Genomic DNA, 19,927 nt, shown 5'->3' with positions numbered 1-19,927 from the left:
TGGGAAGACAGGAGAAAATGATATACCACTACTACTATTACTTCATGCGTTTTTCAAGATTTGTAAAAATGCAGAAAAAAATAAAAATCATCATGATAATGACACATGAAGTGTGTCACATGGTCACAGATTTTTATTGTTGTATTGTTATTTATTGTTGAACAGGATTTTCAGCTAGTCTTAAACCTAAGAGAGATTGTTTGATTTAGGTCCATCCAAACAAGCTTCAAATAGGAGGAATAATTCTTCCACCTCTTTTGTATACCGCTTGTCCGAATTAGGGTTGCAGGTAAATGGAGTCCATCCATCGCAAGCATATATAACTAGACAATTATGGACGAGATTCTCCCAATAACTTAAAACGGATGTTTTGGGGTGTGGAATGAAATAGTAGTACAGTATATGGAAAAAATCAACAAGCACAGGGAGAATTTCCAAACTCCACAGCTGCAAGCAGGGATCCTACCATGCTGCCAGGAATCATAAACATTTAACAAGTGTTGATCGGTTGATTGGCATATTGTATTAGTTCAATACATATCTTTTCAAAAATGAGATTTTCATGATAAGTACTAAATTAAAGCTGTGCCTGTGACGGTTTTAACTGTGATGTCTCAGATATAGCAATTAGTTAATAATGTTATTGCTAAGCCATTACACTATGGGTAATACTGTACTGCCAAAATTTGATGCATTCTCCCACAGTTTCACAGAAGCGATCAAAAGGCTAATAAACAACTTATGAGCAATGACAGCAAGTCCTTTCTAAATGCGATTTTTATTTATGAAAGCAAAAGCTGTCGTTGTCACTGTGCTTCATTGTATTGATTTAAAAACATCACACGTCTTATAGCTAGAAAGGCTAATTACTCATTCAAGGTTCCTTTACAGGCTGCCATCAAGATGACTTATAAAGGAAAGCTATTTACCCATGTCCAAACATTTACTTTATATTTGAATGTGACATCTACCAAAATCAAGATCTCCCACTCAGGGTCTGAATGAAAAGTGCATATAAGAGCAGACATCACAATAAAGTACATTTCCACGTCTGTGAGCATTTTTTTAATTTCCCATGCATAGTTCGGACAAGCTTGTAGTGGAAATGAAATATATGAAAATAAAAAATAGAGCTTTTGACATTCATTGTGGTTTTCTACATCTGAGGAAAAAGAAAGTGGGAAGGTCCTTCATAATAGAAAAAGAATGAATAATTTCTGTTCATGGGGGAAAGTGCTGTATAAAATAAATAATTACAGAAAAAAAATCCCTAAAATACATTTTAAACAACACAGTGCAATAAAATGGGAAGGGAAAAACATTCCAGCACTTCACAATCTGACAAGATTCTGACTCTGTAAAGCTAAGTAATTTTAGTGTACATAAGGTAAAAATATGGTAAAAATTGATTAGAGGTTTGGTCATCACTTTATATAAATACTTTAAATCAAATGTAGGATTATTATGGATCGTGAGGTTAGAGAGAGCAGACTTAGATGGTTTGGACATGTTCAGAGACGAGAGAGTGAGTATATTGGTAGAAGGGTGCTGAGGATGGAGCTGCCAGGCAAAAGAGCGAGAGGAAGACCAAAGAAAAGGTTGATGGATGTTGTGAGAGAAGACATGAGGACACTAGGTGTTAGAGAGGAAGATGCACAAGATAGGCTTCGATGGAAAAAGATGACATGATGTGGCGACCCCTAATAGGACAAGCCGAAAGGAAAATAATAAGAAGAAATCAAATGTGTTGGAATGAATGCAGCAAAGCATAAAATTAACCAAGTGGAAAAATTCCTACAATTGGGTATTACATTACAACCATTACATTTTTCACCAATGCGGGTGGGAGTTCATAAGATAAATTCTTCATAAAATCACAAAACCCAGAAAATACCTGAAAGTGGCAAAATCAACTTACTCCTATCCCAGGAAACCGTATGAAGCTTTTCTTTTCCATGAGGCCGTTTCAATGATTTTGTTTATTCAAATGTGTGGCAACAAGCTGAACATTTAACAGCTTTGGATTTATTCGGTGCTAAAATGAGAGTGGGGTGCACAGACATGTGAAAAATACATTTAATCTTGTTCCTTGAAATCAAGATGTATGATGAGGACATAGTTATTTAGAAATGAGAAGAAAGAAATGTGGGCACCTAAAGTGAATCAGGCGCTTTAATGACACTTGACCACCTGATCATTCGCAAGATGAACAGAAACAATCATTGTTAAAAAAAAAGACAGAAAATAAAGAATGCATATTGAATTGCATGGGTTCATTTCGGTCACGTCATATTATACTAAAAAGACAGGAAAAAAAAAGCAAAAGTGTGGGCTCTTTGAGGCCAAAAGATACAGGTACTGTAAATAAAAGCCAGGATTATATCATAGTTTAGATGTTGAATAGCTTTGGAGGGCGACTTTATTACTATCACATTAAATACTTTAAGCAGCTGTGTCCAAAATACTCTGAAGCCATGAGTGACGATTGGATCAACTGGTGCTGTGAATCCACAAGTCGATTAATCCACTCAGATTTTTTTCACCAACAGATTGACAAGAACAGATGAAATAATGCTCATATGAAAAGAAAACTCAGTGTAGCCTCAGCTATAAGATATTAGATATGTACAAAAAACACTTCAAAACACCAACAGCCACACAGTCCTTTCTAACAGCATGAAAACAAAGCAAATAACAAATAAAAATACCCTTCGACTTTATGTAGGTAGTTTTCTGTTGACATGAAATCAGTGAGGACTACAAGATAAATATTTCACATTTGTCTGTCCCTTGCATTTGAAGAGAAAAAAAACACGTTTGTATGAAAGAAAAAAGTCAATTTTGAAATATCCTTCATTAATTAGTAACAGTTCATACCACATTTTTCTTTTTTTTTTAAACAAAAAAAAATACCTTAGCTTCTTTTAGTAAGCATAAATGTGCCAGTGTTGAAACCAAATGTATTATAGAATTCTTTTTTAGACATCGTAGACTATGCACAGATAATAAAAACATTACACATGATCAAGTCTTTTCCACAGAAGAGATTATTCTTCTGTTATTCCTGGACCAACATCAAAAGACAAGATTTGCCATAATCAGCGTCATGGTTACGCTATCATCATCACCAGTCAACTGTCAGAGTGTAATTGCTGCTTTCAGTTCAACAAAGACAGAATGAGATTGATCACAAAGATTGTTTTTTTTTTTTTTTTTTACCGTCCCAGATTGCAAAATATTGACAATTGGTTGGTGTTTAATTTGGGACAAGACTGTGACCTAGAGGTTGAGGCACCCTTTAGTGTGCAGGTAGACAAAACAGGTGGGATCACTTTCAGCTCACAGTGCTGTTGACCCGTCATTGAGTAAAATCACTGGCAAATTGTGCTCAGGAGCAAATGGACACCAGGGCCTTCTGATGAGTAACAGCCACCTACCGAGATTAATGGTCATGCCAACTGAGTGCAACTTTGACACCAACCTGCAAAGACTTGCTGATTTCGGAGTAACGTCTACTCAGTCAGATAAAAGAAGGGAAGGAGAAAGAGGTGAAGGGGAATTTCTCAGCTCACTTGACATGTTCAGCACTGTGGGATGAACAGTAGTATTTTTTATGAGCTATGAATGTAGAGAGGCTGCTGAACCTAATATTGCACAGCCTACAGTAGCGGGAGTTACCGTTCTGGACCGGGGAGTTGACTGGGGCTTTGGGACCGGGGATGAGGGCAGGTAGGGGTGAAGGGAGGGCATGGGAGGCAATAGTTGGTGAAGTTTTATCTGGAAGGTGCGATATCCCGACTGCTTCTTTTCGGTGGTCAGGCACAGGTGACAAAGTCAGAGGAGGAGCCCTTGAGGGGGAAACGGTTTGAGGTGACCTGGCTGACGGTGAGCAACCCTCACCTGATGGGCTACCATTTATCAGAGGTGAGGAGGGAGAAGTCGTGTCTCTCCTTGCCTGCCCATTAATACTATCTCTGTGAATGGGAGGAACCAATTTCGACGTACCACTTGGGCTACTGGAGGTGGTGGCTGTGACTCCGTCTCTCGGACTAAGGCTTGGGCTAGGACTAACTCTACTGCCTGGCTGGGGTTGAGCCTCTTGTGGCGATTGAACAGATACAACCAGGCCGTGTATAGTCTTGAAGTGCTCCATTAGGTCACAGGTGATGGGCCTATTAGGACAATATGGACAGACCATCTGAGAAGACGAAGACGTGCTGATACCTGTGGTACCTGCTCTTGGTGTAGCCGCAAGTATGCTTATTGCATCAGGAGGAGTTGTGGCATCGGAGGCGGTTAAGGCTGAGGTGCGAGGACTGGTTGACGAGCCTTGCGCCTGTGTCACCCAATCTGCAGGGAGGAGTTTAGAGTCCATAGGATGCAGAAGATCTTGGCGCTCCTGTTGAGACTTACTTTTCGGAGAGGTAGAAGCTGATCTTTTGAGCCTGTGGAGCTGCTCTAAGGTATGCTGTTGGAGTGTGGTGGCAGGGCAATAGTAGGTTTTATGAGCCAAATAATTCTCAATGCTGTTGAAGCTGATACTGCAAGCGGTGCACTTATGGTAATCAGTGAGCGCCAAGGCAGGAAGAATACCGCTCGTACCATGCCGAGGACCTTCTTTGAGGCGGGGCCTCTTGCTCAGATCAATTGGACCATCGCCTTCAGGACTAGAGCTGCCTGTACCACTAGGAGAAACCTCTTGTTTCACTGCCAGGCCAAGTACAGAAGGAGATGGAGCGGAAGCGGCAGCAGCGGCAGCCGCTGCTAAGGCTTCTGTTCGCGCCATATGAATTTCATACATCTTTTTTCTCTTGCGTGTACGAATGGGCTGAGGATGGAAGGCTGCTATGGCGGTTGCCTTCGCCATATGTATGGCTCGCTGGTTGGATGGGTCATGGCGTGATGCACAGTAAAAGCGTTTGTGAACAGTGTAGTTTTCATGACGACTGAAGCGAATGTTGCAGGCCTCACAAAAGGTTCTGCTGGGATCATCATCCAGGTCTTCAGCTGAACCGCTGGCGGGGCTCTGGCTACCTTCACTTGCTCGTCCTCTACTGCCTACACCCTCACCTTCTGAAGAGGATGATACACCTTCCCGACCTGTAGGGGTTTCTGTCTTCACCAACACTCTCTTGGATTCTGCAGCGCCACCATCTGTAGCAGGTTCAGTTTCAGACGGAGAGGCAGAGGCTGCTCTGCTCGCTGCTCCATCATGAGGAGATGCAGATGAATCTTGTGCCTTGCTGGGTTGCGCAGTGGCTGGAGAAGTATCGCTCGCTGATCCAGGGCCCAAAGATGAAGTTGTACTTTCTCCATGGTGCCTACTGGAGCAGTAAAGTCTCTTGTGTGCATAGAAATTGTTTACATTGTTAAATGTAATATCACACTCAAAGCAGGTAGCCCCTTTGAGAGGAGTTGCTGTGGCTGTTGGTACGGTTGGTGCAGAGGGGAAAAAGGTGGTTGCGTTATTTTGAGGAATTGTCTGGCCCTGTTTCAGACGGGTGTGAACCATCTCAGACATTTTAGCTAGGATCTCTGAGGCCTGAGGCAAAATGGCTGTTTCAGGGTTAAACAAGTACTGAGGCAAAAAAATTGATCCACTGGGGAACACTGACCCAGCACCACCTAAATGAGTTGGGCTACAAGCAGGAGTGGGACTTGTTGGTTCTGCCTTCACTGCTGGCGTAGCAGGACTTTTTGGAGAATTTGATGTCTGACAAATGAAGTTGGTAGTTTGTCTTTCCTTTGTCTTCCCCTCTGCTTTCTGGTCAACCTCTTCGCTGTCCTTAAAGTCCATTTGGTGTTCTTCTGTCTCAGATTCTGAGCGCGGCTCTTCTTTGATTCTAAAGGTGTTGGTTTGAGTGTCAGGAGGACTGGAGCCACGTGGAGTGGCAGAGCCCCCATTAGCACCCGGGCTGGAGGAATCTGATTTAGGGACACATCCTAGTGGCTCACCCTCTGGTGTAGATGGCTGAAGCTGGTCAACAGATGATGGTGTACTTTGACAAGGGGTGGGACTCCTTTCAGTGGGGACTCTCACTTCCAGGTGGGTTCGTACATGCTGCTGCAACTGGGAAGGGGAGTCAGAGTTGTGACCACAGACTTGACACTTCAGTACCACACCAGAGTCTCCTGGGCTGAGAACTGACGGGGAAAAGAAGTTAAGTCAGTTGTTCCTTTGTGACAAGAACATATAATTTAAAACATTGTATTGATTTAATCTGATTGGATGCCTTTATGTTAAACATGCAGAATTACATATTCCAAAGTTTTGCTAAAACCAGTTTTGAAATTTCAACTCATGGTTGAGGACCTTTGGGTGGACTAAATTTCCTTCACTGATGATGGTGAAAATTAATCACGCTCTCTCTATTTGTTCTGAATGCCTGTGCTATCAATATCATACTGAGCAGATTATGGAGCAATTCTGTAGAGAATGTCTGCACGACTGCACTTCCCACAGCTGATGTACAGCAATGTTGTGCTTCTGTGAGTGCACACCAGTGGAGAGTGTCTCCACTGGTTCTAAACTAGTCTTCCAATCTTTGTACTTATATTACTGTGGCCTTGGATATTTTGAATATAAAACGGATAAGATAACCATGAAACTGAGTACCATGGGCTTCGTTCACCCCCAGTGACAGAATTAATTTAAGTGCGAATGGTTGTCCGTTTCAATATGTGCCCTGAGACTGATTGGTAACCTATTCAGGATTTAGTCTGCCTTTCGCCTGAAGTCAGCTGGGATAGGCTCCAGCGCCCCACAACACTAACCAGGGTAAATGGTGTTGAAAATGGATGGATGGAGAAAAATTGCCAAGTGTATAAAACGAGGCTTCAGGATTACAAAAAATGTGGATATTTCTCCAGAGTATGCTGAAATGTGCATCCTTCTCAACTGTCATTCAAATACAACTACATCTAGCATCTTTCTTGTACAAATCCTTTTGATAGGATATTAACAAAATGTCATTTTTAATTTTTGATGTATGTATATAGCTGATCATTTCCAAGCTAAGTCTAAAAGACCTTGGTTACCTTTAGCAAAATTTAGTGCATTCTTGTTATTCGAACATGAATGTCTTTTGATGTGGAGATTTGAGTGCAAATGCTTTTAAGAAATGGCAAATTGTTTCAAATGTTTCTTTTTTTAGTTTACCATATTTTCCAGACAACAAGCCATGACTTTTTTCATGCACTGTGAACCATGTGGAATATTTAATGATGCAGGTAAAATATTGATGTTATTATTTTTCACAAGCGGCTATCAGTTTAAAGGTAAGACAAAAACCTGTTCAAAAGAAACATGGCTGTTCCATACCATGCATTCGGGTTTCGGCATATGCAGACGCTTACAGTGCGTAGAAGAAGACTTTACTTTTAACGCACATAGGAGATGACGAATCTACGTCTATTGTGCGTAGAAGAAGAAGAATCTACCTAAATTCCCCGTAGAAGACAAAGTTAACTCTAGCTTGTCTAGGAGAAGATGGGGCTAGTTTCTAGTGCCCTCAAAGCAGGATGCAACACAACAGGCATGAAGGCAAAATATCCATTTTTAGTTTAACTCAAAATCTTTCATAAAAATTGTCTGCATGCGAAGGTCTTCATTTTTTGAGGTCTGCCAGTGGATTTTAAACGTGTCGAGCAGCGTGAAGGAATCTACTATCACCAACCGACTAAAAGGTTGGAATGCTACGTGAGGAAAAAAGCACAACCTCAGCAGTAAGTCAAGATGAAAATGACATTGAGAGCGACTGAGAGATTGAAGTAGTGTGTGAGACTTTCTAAGGCTCTTCAACTCGATACTGAAGATGAAGACTTTAGTTGTTTGAGTGAACAACAGGAGGGGGAATAATAACAATGACTTTTCTGTTACGTTGGAGCCATCTAACTGCCATGTTACAGTCACAGTTTGGAAACGAGGTATATAAATAATCATTTACAAACTTTTTTTGTGTGAATATCTAATATAGTACATAGCCAGACTGTATGGTCAGGCGGGGATCGTGTATAATAATTGATTCTGACAACGGTCGAAATTTCTTCCTATGCTCCTTTTTGGACAAAAAGGAAATCAATGTTCTAAGACATTACACCTTACTGTACATCTTACATGTGCATGAGATATTTCTAATTTGTCCCTGATCATGTGACTCACCAGTGGATAAAGCCAATTTAGGCAGGCCTGGCCCTGGGGAATAGACCTCACTGTGGGATCCAGGCTGACAAACCATGTGGCTCGTAACCAAATGGCTGTAAAGAATATCCCTTGTGGTTGAAACAAAGCCGCAGCCGTGACACAGCCCATTTAACGTGTCAGTGTGGACTTTTAAATGGCGCTCACAGTTTGCTTTCGTGGTGAAGGCCGACATACAGATGAGGCAGACAAATGGCCGCTCACCTGTGGGAAGAACAGCAAGTTGAAATGAAGGAAAGAAAATTATTGCTAAACTAACTTACTCATGCATGGTCAGACTTGGTAATTTATAGATAGATTGTTCTTACCGCTATGCGTACGCATGTGAATCTCCAGGGAACTTGCACTGGGGCAGCTCTTGTTACACTGAGGAAAGGGGCAGATGCGTTCATTGGGGTAGGACTCTTTAGGTTTGTCTTGCGGTGGGGAAGAGGAAGCAGTTGGCTGTTTCTGTCGGCTGGCACAGTAGTACATGAGGTGGGCTTGCAGGTTCCTTTCACTTCTGTACCAAATCCCACAGTCTTTGCATGGGAAAATGTCCTCTGATCACAGACATCACAACATACATTCAGTTGAGCTGATTCACACTATATTTTAAGACACTTTAAACCCTTTCAAATGCCTTGTTCTTGCAGCAGTTTGTTGGGTGTGGGGTCACTTTACTGGTTGTTAGTTGTACCAATTTAAATTTAAAAATGCAGTGCAGTATGCATCGGCCAAAGATAATTTAGCATAAATAATAAATTTAGCAGTCACATAGCAATTTCTGAAAGCTGGTGCTCACTCTTAAAGTCCCACATTGCCATCATGTGGCTAAAGTCAATAGCGCAATAGTTTTTTTTTTTTTTTTTTAAATAATCCTTGTTAAATACTTCTATTGGAGAATATGTACAATGAGGAATGAGAATGTAATCTCTTTTGTAATACCTTATATTAATCCTGTTAAAACAACACTTACTATTGACAACAGCAGTAGCCAAGATAGCAGCCATGCCGGCTTGCTGTGGGAGGAGCTGGATGTCTGTGTGGAGGACTGCAGGATACAAAGGCTCTTCCTTTATCGCAGATGTTTTTGGGGTGACAATGTTGAGAAGAGGTGAACCCCTGGTGGGAAGGGAGTGGGGCTTTTGAGGAAGCAAAAGAGTGGCCAGAAGCCTTTCTGCTACACAAATGTCCCTGGTCACCTTGCAGAATAACTCTTTGCCTGAAAACACACAGATTCAAGACACAAGAGTAAATTATTGTCACACCTTACCATTTTTAAACCCACTTAAAATATTAATTGTATGTAGTTACAGATTAAACTGAACTTCTTTTTCTATTAATATATGATATGCAATGGAGCTCTTAAGGTAAGAATAATTATGTGACATAGAGAGTTAATTTATTCAGCAAGTGGCCAAAGCAATATCTCTGCTGTCAATCTCACCTTGACTGTAGATGGTACAGTTGGCATCTTTTGGGTCAGTGGTCAAAGCAAGACGGGTAATCCAACAATCTGGAACCTCACACACTAAGGTCCAACTAGAATCCTACATAAAAAGAGATACACAACAGAACATAAGGCGTGAATATACAAATCTCCTTAATCATAATGCAAGAATTGCACATATAGCTAGTGATTGAAAATGTCTTTGTTCTTCCCCTGCGATTGGCTGGCAACCAGTTCAGGGTGTACTCTCCCTCCTGACCGAGGATAGCTGGGATTGACTCCAGCACTCCTGTGACCCTTGTGAGGATCAGTGACTCAGATAATGAGATAATGGACAGACGGACGGACGGGCGGATGGATGGAATATATAAACAGATAAAGGAGGCATGTAAGGCAGTTAATTTTCCCAAACGCTTTTCATTTACTCCAGTTATTGACAGAAGAAGCAATTGAGAAAATGAACTTGAACAAAAAAATAGAGACAAGGACATGAAGGAAATATGGAGAGAGATCCTCGGAAACAGTCTCAGATACAAAAGGAAGACAAGGGGAATCATTGAACTATCTGCCAGAACATGATTGATCCCTGTCAGTGGTGTTGCTAGGGATTTGGGGCCCAGTGAAATAATTTTCGAGCACCCTGGTCAGTCGCGGGCTGTTTGTCATCACTTTAGCTGATCCCTATAGATACATTGGAAGCAATGCGGATTCAGCAAATACTATTGTAACTGAAAAAGACAATTGTTGCTCTGACACGACACACGATATAACTTACATTATGTACTTTGTAGAGGCCAGTGCCTTCATTCATAAATAGAAATCTTATGACATATGCACTGACGTTTAATAGCCAGTTGGGGGAAGCATTGCTTCAATGTCACTTCACAGATAAGGCATTGGTCCATTTTCATCAAGAGGAACTTTAGCTATAAAAAACGAAAAACTTTTTAAAATTAGAAATGTTATTTGACAAGACTTTAAAATATAAAATATGGTTTATCTGTGTGTAAAAAATACATCATACAACTCCATTCATCCAATTTCTGAACCGGTTATCCCCGTTAGGGTCGTGGGAGAGCCCGAGCCAATCCCAGCTGTCACTAGGCAGGAGGCAGGGTGCACCCTGAACTGATCAACAGCCAATCGCAGGGCACATGGGGACAGACAACAGTTGCAAAACCAGTCGCCCTCACAATCACACCTATTGGCAATTTCCATCCATCCATTTTCTTTGCCGCTTATCCTCACGAGGGTCGCAGGGAGTGCTGGAGCCTATCCCAGCTGTCAACGGGCAGGAGGTGTGGTACACCCTGAACTGGTTGACAGCCAATCGCAGGACACATAGAGACAAACGACAGTCACACTCACAATCACATCTAGGGGCAATTTAGAGAGTCCAATTAATGTTGCATGTTTTTGGGATGGGGGAGGGAACCGGCGTGCCTGGAGAAAACCCACGCAGGCACAAGGAGGCCATGCAAACTCCGCACAGGCAGGGCTGGGTTTTGAACCCCGGTCATCAAAACTGTGAGGACAACGATTTAACCAGTTGATCCACCATGCCGCCATCATATGACTCAAAATGACTTATTTCAGATTTATTAGATAGACGCTATTACTAAGTTCTCAGTACAGTACTGTCTGCATACAAAGGCTACATGGCAGGGGTGAAAATTAATCATCCGATTGAAGATGTGCATCAGTGTTGGAGGTTGGGAAAAGGCCAACATTCTTAAATCTGTTGTAGGATTAAGTCCTGATATTTCTCTTGTACCTGTTGTGATGTGGGTAATGATCCAAAAACAACACATGCTGGAGAATTGAAACACCTGAAAAAAATGGAAATTATACATGGGATTGTTTTGGATGGAAGTAAGAAGCTTCTCGTTCTGTTCTCCAGCAGAGATCGAGGCCGAGCGTATTGTATTTCACGGCGAACTGAAGCTGATGGGAAGATACGACTCAGCTTTTGTTTTAATTTGTAACCCAATGCTGGAGCCACCTGAGTCCTAAGTACTTGCAATTTGTTTCAGACTAATTCATCATAGCCACGACTTTGGAATTCATTCTGATAGGGCAATGGGGAGAACTCAGTAGCACGCCAGTGGAAAACACAAACACACATCCATACACATGCATAAAAAGCAAAATATGGGCTTCTGAGTAACTGAAATCTAGGACCAAAATTCCCAAAGTGATGACTAATTATCTTTACATTGAGTAAATGATTATCTGTTTTTGTCATGCTGATGTTGGACCATGCTCTTACAAATTGATTAGATCATCTCATTAGTGATAAAACAACAGTTACAAACAAAAAAATTGCACGTTGAACCCAAAAATAAGATGTAAGCCTAACTTTAAGACAAAGGAAATTTTTTAACAAGGTTAACAATATAAACAAATGACAAGCCAAGCCAGCATATCCTTAAATGCAGTGAGTGCACAAAAATATTGTAGTCTGGAATGAACATGAAGAATTGTTGTTCTGTACCAGAAATTACCACAAAGCTCTATGACGTTGGAAATCTATAATTAAGTCATAATTTTGGTCTCTTTTCTTTGAGTCTTTTCAAGAATTTTGCTGAGTTGTCCATAGGAACGCTGCTTAAGTTAATAGGATGAAACTCGTGACTAAAGACGTTAACAAGAATCAGTCTTGATGTTATGGTCTTGCAATTTCACCAGAGAAAGCAACAATTCCAACTCCATCTATCCATCCATCCATCCATCCATTTTCTATATCGCTTATCCTTACTTTGCACACAAGCGTGCTGGAGCCTGTCCGAGGTGACTTCATGTAAGAGATACGGCACTGGTTGCCTGCCAATCGCAGGGCACACAGTAACAAGCAAACATCGACACTCACATTCACACCTGCGGGAAATTTATAGTTTTCAATTAACCTACCATGCGTGTTTTTGGGATGTGGGAGAAAACCGGAGTACCTGGAGGAAACCTACACAGGTACGGGAAGTACATGCAAAGTACAAACAGGCAAGGCCGGATTCAAATCCGAGTAAAAATATCCAGGCTGTAATATGATGTGTTGGATGTGACATATGAACACCTTATGATTTAAAGTCAGAGACTCATCAACAGTTTATATACTGACTTTGGTGGAAACTTGTTGACAGTATGTCCTGAATTTCCTCATTGCAGAACTAATAAAGGCTTTAGTATTCTACACTGAAACACGGGATGGTTGAAGACCTGAAAGTAGAGGATATACATTGTACGCAGACTATCACATCCCAAGCATTTCAGTTATTAGTTAATTTGATAATATTCCATAAATTCATAAAGATGAAGAGTTATTCAACGCCAAGACATTTTCTTTTCAGTCATTCTGTCTATCAGCGCAGTCTTCCATCTATCAGTCAGGCCTCTCTGCTACAGCTCCATCTTGGTGGAGAGAGCTGCCTTAAGCCCCATCAGCCGGAGGAGAGTCTTTGAGCCCCAGTCTAAGCCCGGACCCTGGTCCCCTCATGAATATTAAATAGCCTTGAGCCTGGCTTTAATCTGCCTGATCCCCGCACTGCTGCTGCTGAGACGATAGCGAATCTAATTATTTGGTCTGATATTAACCCCTCACTCCCACAGCCCCACCACACGCACGTGCGCACGCACACCCGCACACTCTCTCACAACATGCACAACGCTATGCTCACTCCCCAACAGCATGTCTTTTCTTTACAGCACTAACATGCCAATGTGTATGCTGGCAGAAACACAGCGACTGAACTCCAAGCCACCTTCTCTTATTAAAGTCAATTCAATTCCTACATCACATTTGTAAGCACACTCAAACACGCGGGTCTCTCTACCAACCCCCTCCACCTCCAGCACAGCCTACGACAACCTCTCCTTATCAGTCCCCAAAACACCCTCCTCCTTCGCTGATAAAACTTGAATGCAAATGATGCCAGGCTGATTTCATTTTTTCATTTTCTTTCTCCATTCTCCTTTTCAGTATCAGAATGCCTCCTTGCTCTCTATCCCTTTCTCAATCAATCTGTACCAAAATTGAAGGTGACGGTGATGGGGGTCAGAACTTTCCTTGAACTAAACTGAACACACGTGTAGTTTTTTTGTTGTGTTGTTGTTCTAAATGCACTCATCTCAATTATAAGCAGGAGTTTGAAAAAATAGGATGCTTTCACGTGGTTCCCAGCATCCCCAAAATGATCAGAAAGACTGATTTATTTTCTGGAATTTAGAAATATGTTTATTTGCATCTTCCCATAAGGCTTGCGGTGCTCCCTCAGATGTTCCAAAAAAACGTCAGACCTAGCCAAAGTGCAAAACCCTCTTTTAAATATGATGTTCTCACATGTTGCCAACAATGCGTGCAATCACTTCAAGTCAACACACAATATAGTGCTTGCCATTTGGGATCTCAGAAAGAAGTGTTACTCTATAGCCTCTCAAAAGGGGCTATAGAATATTATATTAAAACATTGGATTATTGTCTTTTAACAACTATTTTTGATAGGGCGCTCTCATTTTCAAAGCAAATGTCAAGAGGTTAAAACAAAGTGGTCAATAGGTTTAATGTGCTGTATGTCACAGGGTGGTTCTCCAGCACATATCGAGAGACGAGAACCGGAGGCATCTACAGTTCACATGTTCTGGACCAAAGACAAAATAATTTGGACAAGCAGCAAAAACTCCAAATATAACAGCTCTCATGGTCTGGAGACATGTCAATGCCCTTGCTAAAGTTAACTTTTACTTCTGTGATTGTGGCATCCAGTCAGTGAAATACAGACTTGTGTATTTGCTGAGAAATGTATTTCCCAGAGTCATACCTTAATTCGACAGTACTAAAAAACAGAAGACCTTGAGTGATACAAATGTGGGACACAAGTTTAATCTAAAAAGCTTCCTAATTTTATTCTATGAACAATGTGATACACTTTAATGTGAACATTTTTTCTACAATACTTGTTCCTTGCATAGGATATATGTTCTTTTAGTTCTGTTTTTCTTTTTGATGTTTGGAGAATTGGTTACTCATTCGCTCAGAAGTTTACTTAAGTAGGTGAAGGTATGTGTGTGTGTTTATTTGCTGTGTTGACAGCTGATTTGTGGCATAGATGGAATTAGAGTCCAGTACATCCCCAAACAGGATAACAGGTTAAAAAAAAAAAAAAGTTTGGATTTAAATAGTGTATCTATTGGTTTTAACCTGCAAGCCTGACAGAACAAGCTTATTAATATTCACACCTTGAGCTAGTAATATTTTCCTCAAATCATTTCCCAGCCTTATCATTTTGAAGCATTTGGACTTCCACAATCTGGGAATCCTACTCCTAGCCTGACCTTTTCAGCCATTGTTCATTTATTCACCTCTTTCTTCACAAAGCCAATCACAGAAATCATCCGATTTGCCCACTTCCTCCCATCTCCTCTTTCATTGTCCCTCCCATGAAGCCCCCATTCTCTTGCTCTCTCAAACTGGAATTCCTTCCCTCTGTCCACCAGCCTCTTCATCTACATCATATCACTACCTCTTCTATCTTTTTTTTCTCTCTTCCATCTCTTGCTACAAGAAATAGTCTCTTTCCCTATCCAGGAGGTTTGCAGGGCTGCACACACTGTCCCAAACAAAGAGGCCACTGTGTGAATCCTCCAAAAACACAAAGAAGAAAAGACAGATAAAAATCATAAACCTACTTACTACTGCATCTCTTATACAAACTTTCACTTACACCACACGCATGCAACACTTCTTTTTCTGACAATATTTCTTGTACAATAGAAATGTCAGTGTGGGCTCAACAGACATCTATAGTGTTTTGGTCATACAAAGCTGTGAACGCATACCTCAATCCAAAATCTCTGAGTCAAGTCCGATTAGATGTATGCTAATGACGTAAAAATATAAAAGTGTGATACTTAAATAGGGACTTTGGTGAGAGATTTCTAAAATGACGCCGTCTTGGCTATTGTGCTCCCGAACAGCCACAGATGAGTCTTGGAGATAGAAAATGGAGGGGAGGAAGGCTTTCAGTAACTCTTCCACTTGGATTCTTCTTCCACAAGGCCAGAGATGAACTAGATGTTATGCAGATACTGGTCAGTCATTGCACCAAGCGGTTTAATCTTTTTTTAAAGTTCCCTTGTTTATCTCAAATTTGTTCATTCTTATTGTTTTACCTCTTAAGTATTTGGTTCTACGTGATGGACCTTTCCTTTCTTCCTCTTCAGTTTCTGCTTGGTGTGGCTAGCTGACGGCTGTCAGTTGGAGTGTTTCTTTATCTTCTTCGGTTGTTTTGTCTCACCTCTTCTGTGTCATTGATAGCTCACTTTTCCTCACTCGGGGTAATTTTCTCTTCTGTTGCCAAACCAACAGCTAATGTCAACATGTGGTTGTACAACAGGTGAAAGTACAGGAAGCTCCTACAATTGGGTTGGGGTTGACCTAAAATTGCTTTTGTAACAGGGTACTGTCAATTTTAAGTTAGAAATGGAAGGCAATAATCAGGGAATATTCTCCTTGGGAAAAACAACACATCCTTTGCCATGATCTTGAACTACTCCCCGTAATTCTTTGACCCAAAAGTCAGAAGGTGATGCTTTTAATTTTGTTTTCATTTGGTAAACACACACACATACACAACAAAACTTGAAAAATAACTTGCGAATAAACTTTACGTGCCCGTTTCTTGCTATTCTGTTCCTTCAAAGAAATGAACTTGTGCATCTCTTCCGGCATGCATCACTGGAGGTGTCACACCATGAACATTGATTTGTCATCTTATGAAGGAGCATAATTTTAATTAACATTCTAATTTGATGGGCGGAGGAGACAGATGACTAGAGAGGGAAAAACTGCTGATTATTGCAGATAAACGCAAAGATGGAAATCAGGACATAAACAAATTGGCTCAGATTAAAAAAAAAAGACAAAGAAGAGTGCTCTTGGGAGGAGAAGTAGGTGATCACCTTCACTTGTCCTTCCAGATGAGGAAACAGTGATGAAGAAGTGGAAGGATGAGGAAAGTAGAGGAGGTAAAAGGGAAGCAGAGATAGAGAGTGGGAAGAGACTACCCCAAAAGTGTTTGAAAAGCCGTGGGTGGCGTGTCTTATCGCCCAACTTCTCCTGGAGAGATTATTGGGGGATTAGTGCGAACGCTTGTTTCTAAAACATGATGAAAAGACGTTTGCGTGTGATAACGTTTCGAACTCCACTACTCTTTTCCTTCCAGGATCGTGCCTTGAGGCTCCCTTTCCAAGAAAGACAGGACTGGGCTTGCATAAGCCTCTGGGTAGCGCTGAAGGAGGGAGAACAATAGGAATGATGTTGTACATGGGTGTTTCTCGACTTTTCTGTCAACTGAAGAATTAATTTATGAATTTCAGCGCTGATCCTTGCATCATCACTGTTAGTCATCTCAGTTAAAAAATCGAAACAATGCTGAAACTTTGGTCCAATGACATGCATCTGTACTATCAGTTAATTACAGCAGGATCCAATCAAACGAGATAATTTCATACCAGATTTGTTACATATGATCCAATCGGACGAGAGACTGGCTGTGAGGAGCTCACTGTGGGGTTGCCATGGGAGTCTCGCTGAGGAGGACCTGGTTGTTCACTCAACCAAAAATGGGAAGAATCAGCAGCCATGTGATCAGTCGATCAGTAAACATTATCACTGCCCTGTTCTGAACTCCGCCGGCCATATCAGCGAGAATATGTTTAAATAGATAAATGGTTTCACACCTTTTTTCTCAAGAGATGCAAATGGGAGGATTTCCATATGACACAGGCCAGTTAACACATTGCTAATCTAATGAAGGAGATCTGTTTCTCACAAATGACAAGCTCACTGCTACCCACATGATAACAAGCACATGTGGTTGCACACACCAGCACATCCCTATATTTTTACATGTATTTATTGAGATAAATAAGTCATGTGTATCTTTGTGCAGCATCTACACTGGAACTTAAATATATTGCAGCGCACACAAAATTCTTCCCGTCCAGGTAGTGCTGCTAAGTAGACCTTCTATGAAACTGATAGGTTATCTTGCTGGGCCAAATATGAAACACATTTGTGTAAGGATAACTTGAGAGACGAAGAGCAATGCCAGAAGGGGCATCATTGGATGGGTTGTGCCAATCTCTTCTAGAAATGAGGGCCATGGCCTGGAGGTTTCACTGAGGCATAAGGAAGATAGGTAGAATATAATACATATAATTAAAAAGAAAGTAGTGAGTAGACTGAACTGTTAGGCACATTTTATATTACTGTTTGAGAGAACTATGAACATTTAAAGCAATTCCAAACGGGGAAATCTACAGAAGATGAATATTGAGCCACATGGAAAATCTTGCAAAAACTAAAACCAAATTCCAGTGTAAATCCATCCATTCCATCCATTTTCTGTAAAGCCTATCCTCAAAATACAGGTTTGATTTCCATCTGAAAGCCTGCCAATGATCCTCCCATTGATGTCTACATGCTCTTATAATGTCCACAAAAAAATTTCCATTCTTCTATAACTGATAGCGTCCAAGGGCACAGGTGAGCTGGTGGCAGGATACACCCTGAACTGGTTTCCAGTCAATCTCTGGTTTTTAAATGATATGTGAGAAGAAGCTGTGGCAAAAGTGCAGGGATAAAAGCAAACTTCTCACAGGGTGGACTGAGCATGGACTCAGTCCAAAATCAACCCCGGATCCATTTGACTGTGAGGCCAATGTACACATTCTATGCTGTTTTCTTTTAAAGTTTTTTTTTTAATTACTGAACTACAGAGCTTACAACCAACCGTATTACAAAGATGGTGTGGTTTATGGGAGGGAAAACAAAAAGGATGTGCGTTAGAACCATTTAAGAAAAGAAGAACATTAAAGACTTCCTTTAAATCAGGATGCTGATACATGACATAATAATGACCACGATGATGATATATTTTGTCACTTTTGTCAAGTTAGTGTTTTAAGTTTGTTTTGCTTCTTCTTTTTACACTTGTTTGAGCAGCACTGTCATATGATGCCTCCATCATTAAATGTAAGTTTCTTTCACACATTCTTTTTTTTATATTGAAAAGTGATTCATTGCTTTAAATTTTTTTTTGAATGTTTAGGATTTTATGTAAACATGGCTTGTATAGTTACCAAAGGTTTTATGATGCAAACATTCTGGAAAAAAGTGATTATTTCCAATATTCCAAAATGTGAAAAAAATCCATACAACTCAGTGGTAGTACGGCATCTTGCAATGAATTTCATTCCTCTGTGTACTACTGAAGGAAAGAGTGTAAATTCTCAGGTTGCGGAACATGCGCATGTCTTTCATTTCCAGGATAGCCCTGACCTCTGGTGACCCAGTGAGGGATGGAGGGAGAGGGAGGATATTGAGGGAAGAGGAGAAACAGTAGGAATGTAAGATTATGACTACTATCTCCAAGAAAGACTGAAGGGCTAAATCCTCACTACTTCAGTCCACTATGTAGGATGTGAGGAGATGAGGCTTGAAGGAGAGCAAAAAGTGAAGTACAGGAGAGAGCATGACTACTTAGGGTGAGTAATAAATACATGAATACAAGGCCTTTCAAGGCTAGACTTTAGGAAGAGCAGGACAGTATGGACAGAGGAAGGAGGAGAAGAAAAAATGGTGATGGGTAATCAAGTGGTTCCTTGCCTAGCCACACATGCACGCACGCTCACACGCATACATACACGCAAACACACACACACACACACACACACACACACACACACACACACACACACACACACACTTTATCTGCTTCCAGATAATAAACAAAATCTTACAAATGAGAGCCTATCAAACAGAAATCAATCACTGTAGTTTGCTGTCCAGGAGGATGGCGCCATGCAAAGATAAAAGACAGACGGATGTCTGGGGAAGGAAGGGAGGAGAGGTAAATGACCCGCTTTAACTAGACAAAGCCTCAGTCTAGTTAAACTAGCCACAGCCTAGCACAGACTGGTTGATATTTAACATTATTCTCTGTGAAGAGGTTTAACACTTTGCACTCCATGCTTGGAAGCATCACCCAGCATCAGCATCATATGATAAGATACCTGCACATGATGCAAAATAACAGGCTCTGATAGGGTTCCATCCGGTCCCACAATTACGCACACACGTGCATGTGCATGCACACACGGACAAAGTCAGCTGTCATATATAATGCCTATCCGTCCTTTTTCCAAGCCACTTATCCTCACAAGGGTTGTGTGAGTGCTGGAGCCTATCCCAGCTAACACAGGGCGAAAGGCAGACTGCACTCTGGATTGGTCACCAGTCA

At 41.1% G+C, this 19,927-nt stretch overlaps 1 protein-coding gene across 1 annotated transcript in view; it reads right to left on the bottom strand.

Annotated features, from left to right (window-relative positions):
- Positions 1 to 366: 366 nt before the first annotated feature.
- Positions 367 to 19,927, bottom strand: part of zfpm1 (zinc finger protein, FOG family member 1) — a 152,454-nt gene continuing 132,893 nt past the window's right edge. Inside the window, exons 5-9 of the mRNA XM_061821705.1 lie at positions 9,630 to 9,732; positions 9,159 to 9,404; positions 8,509 to 8,742; positions 8,162 to 8,404; positions 367 to 6,144 (exon numbers count right to left, since the gene is read on the bottom strand). Of these exons, the coding sequence (XP_061677689.1) occupies positions 3,569 to 6,144; positions 8,162 to 8,404; positions 8,509 to 8,742; positions 9,159 to 9,404; positions 9,630 to 9,732 (3,402 nt within the window). The 3' untranslated portion in view covers positions 367 to 3,568. The remainder of the gene's footprint in view (positions 6,145 to 8,161; positions 8,405 to 8,508; positions 8,743 to 9,158; positions 9,405 to 9,629; positions 9,733 to 19,927) is intronic.

This window comes from Syngnathoides biaculeatus, chromosome 6 (genome assembly GCF_019802595.1).
Source record: "Syngnathoides biaculeatus isolate LvHL_M chromosome 6, ASM1980259v1, whole genome shotgun sequence".
In the NCBI taxonomy this organism is placed as follows: Eukaryota; Metazoa; Chordata; class Actinopteri; order Syngnathiformes; family Syngnathidae; genus Syngnathoides; species Syngnathoides biaculeatus.
Note: the sequence above shows the minus strand (reverse complement) of the source record. Positions and strands in the feature narration are given on the sequence as shown.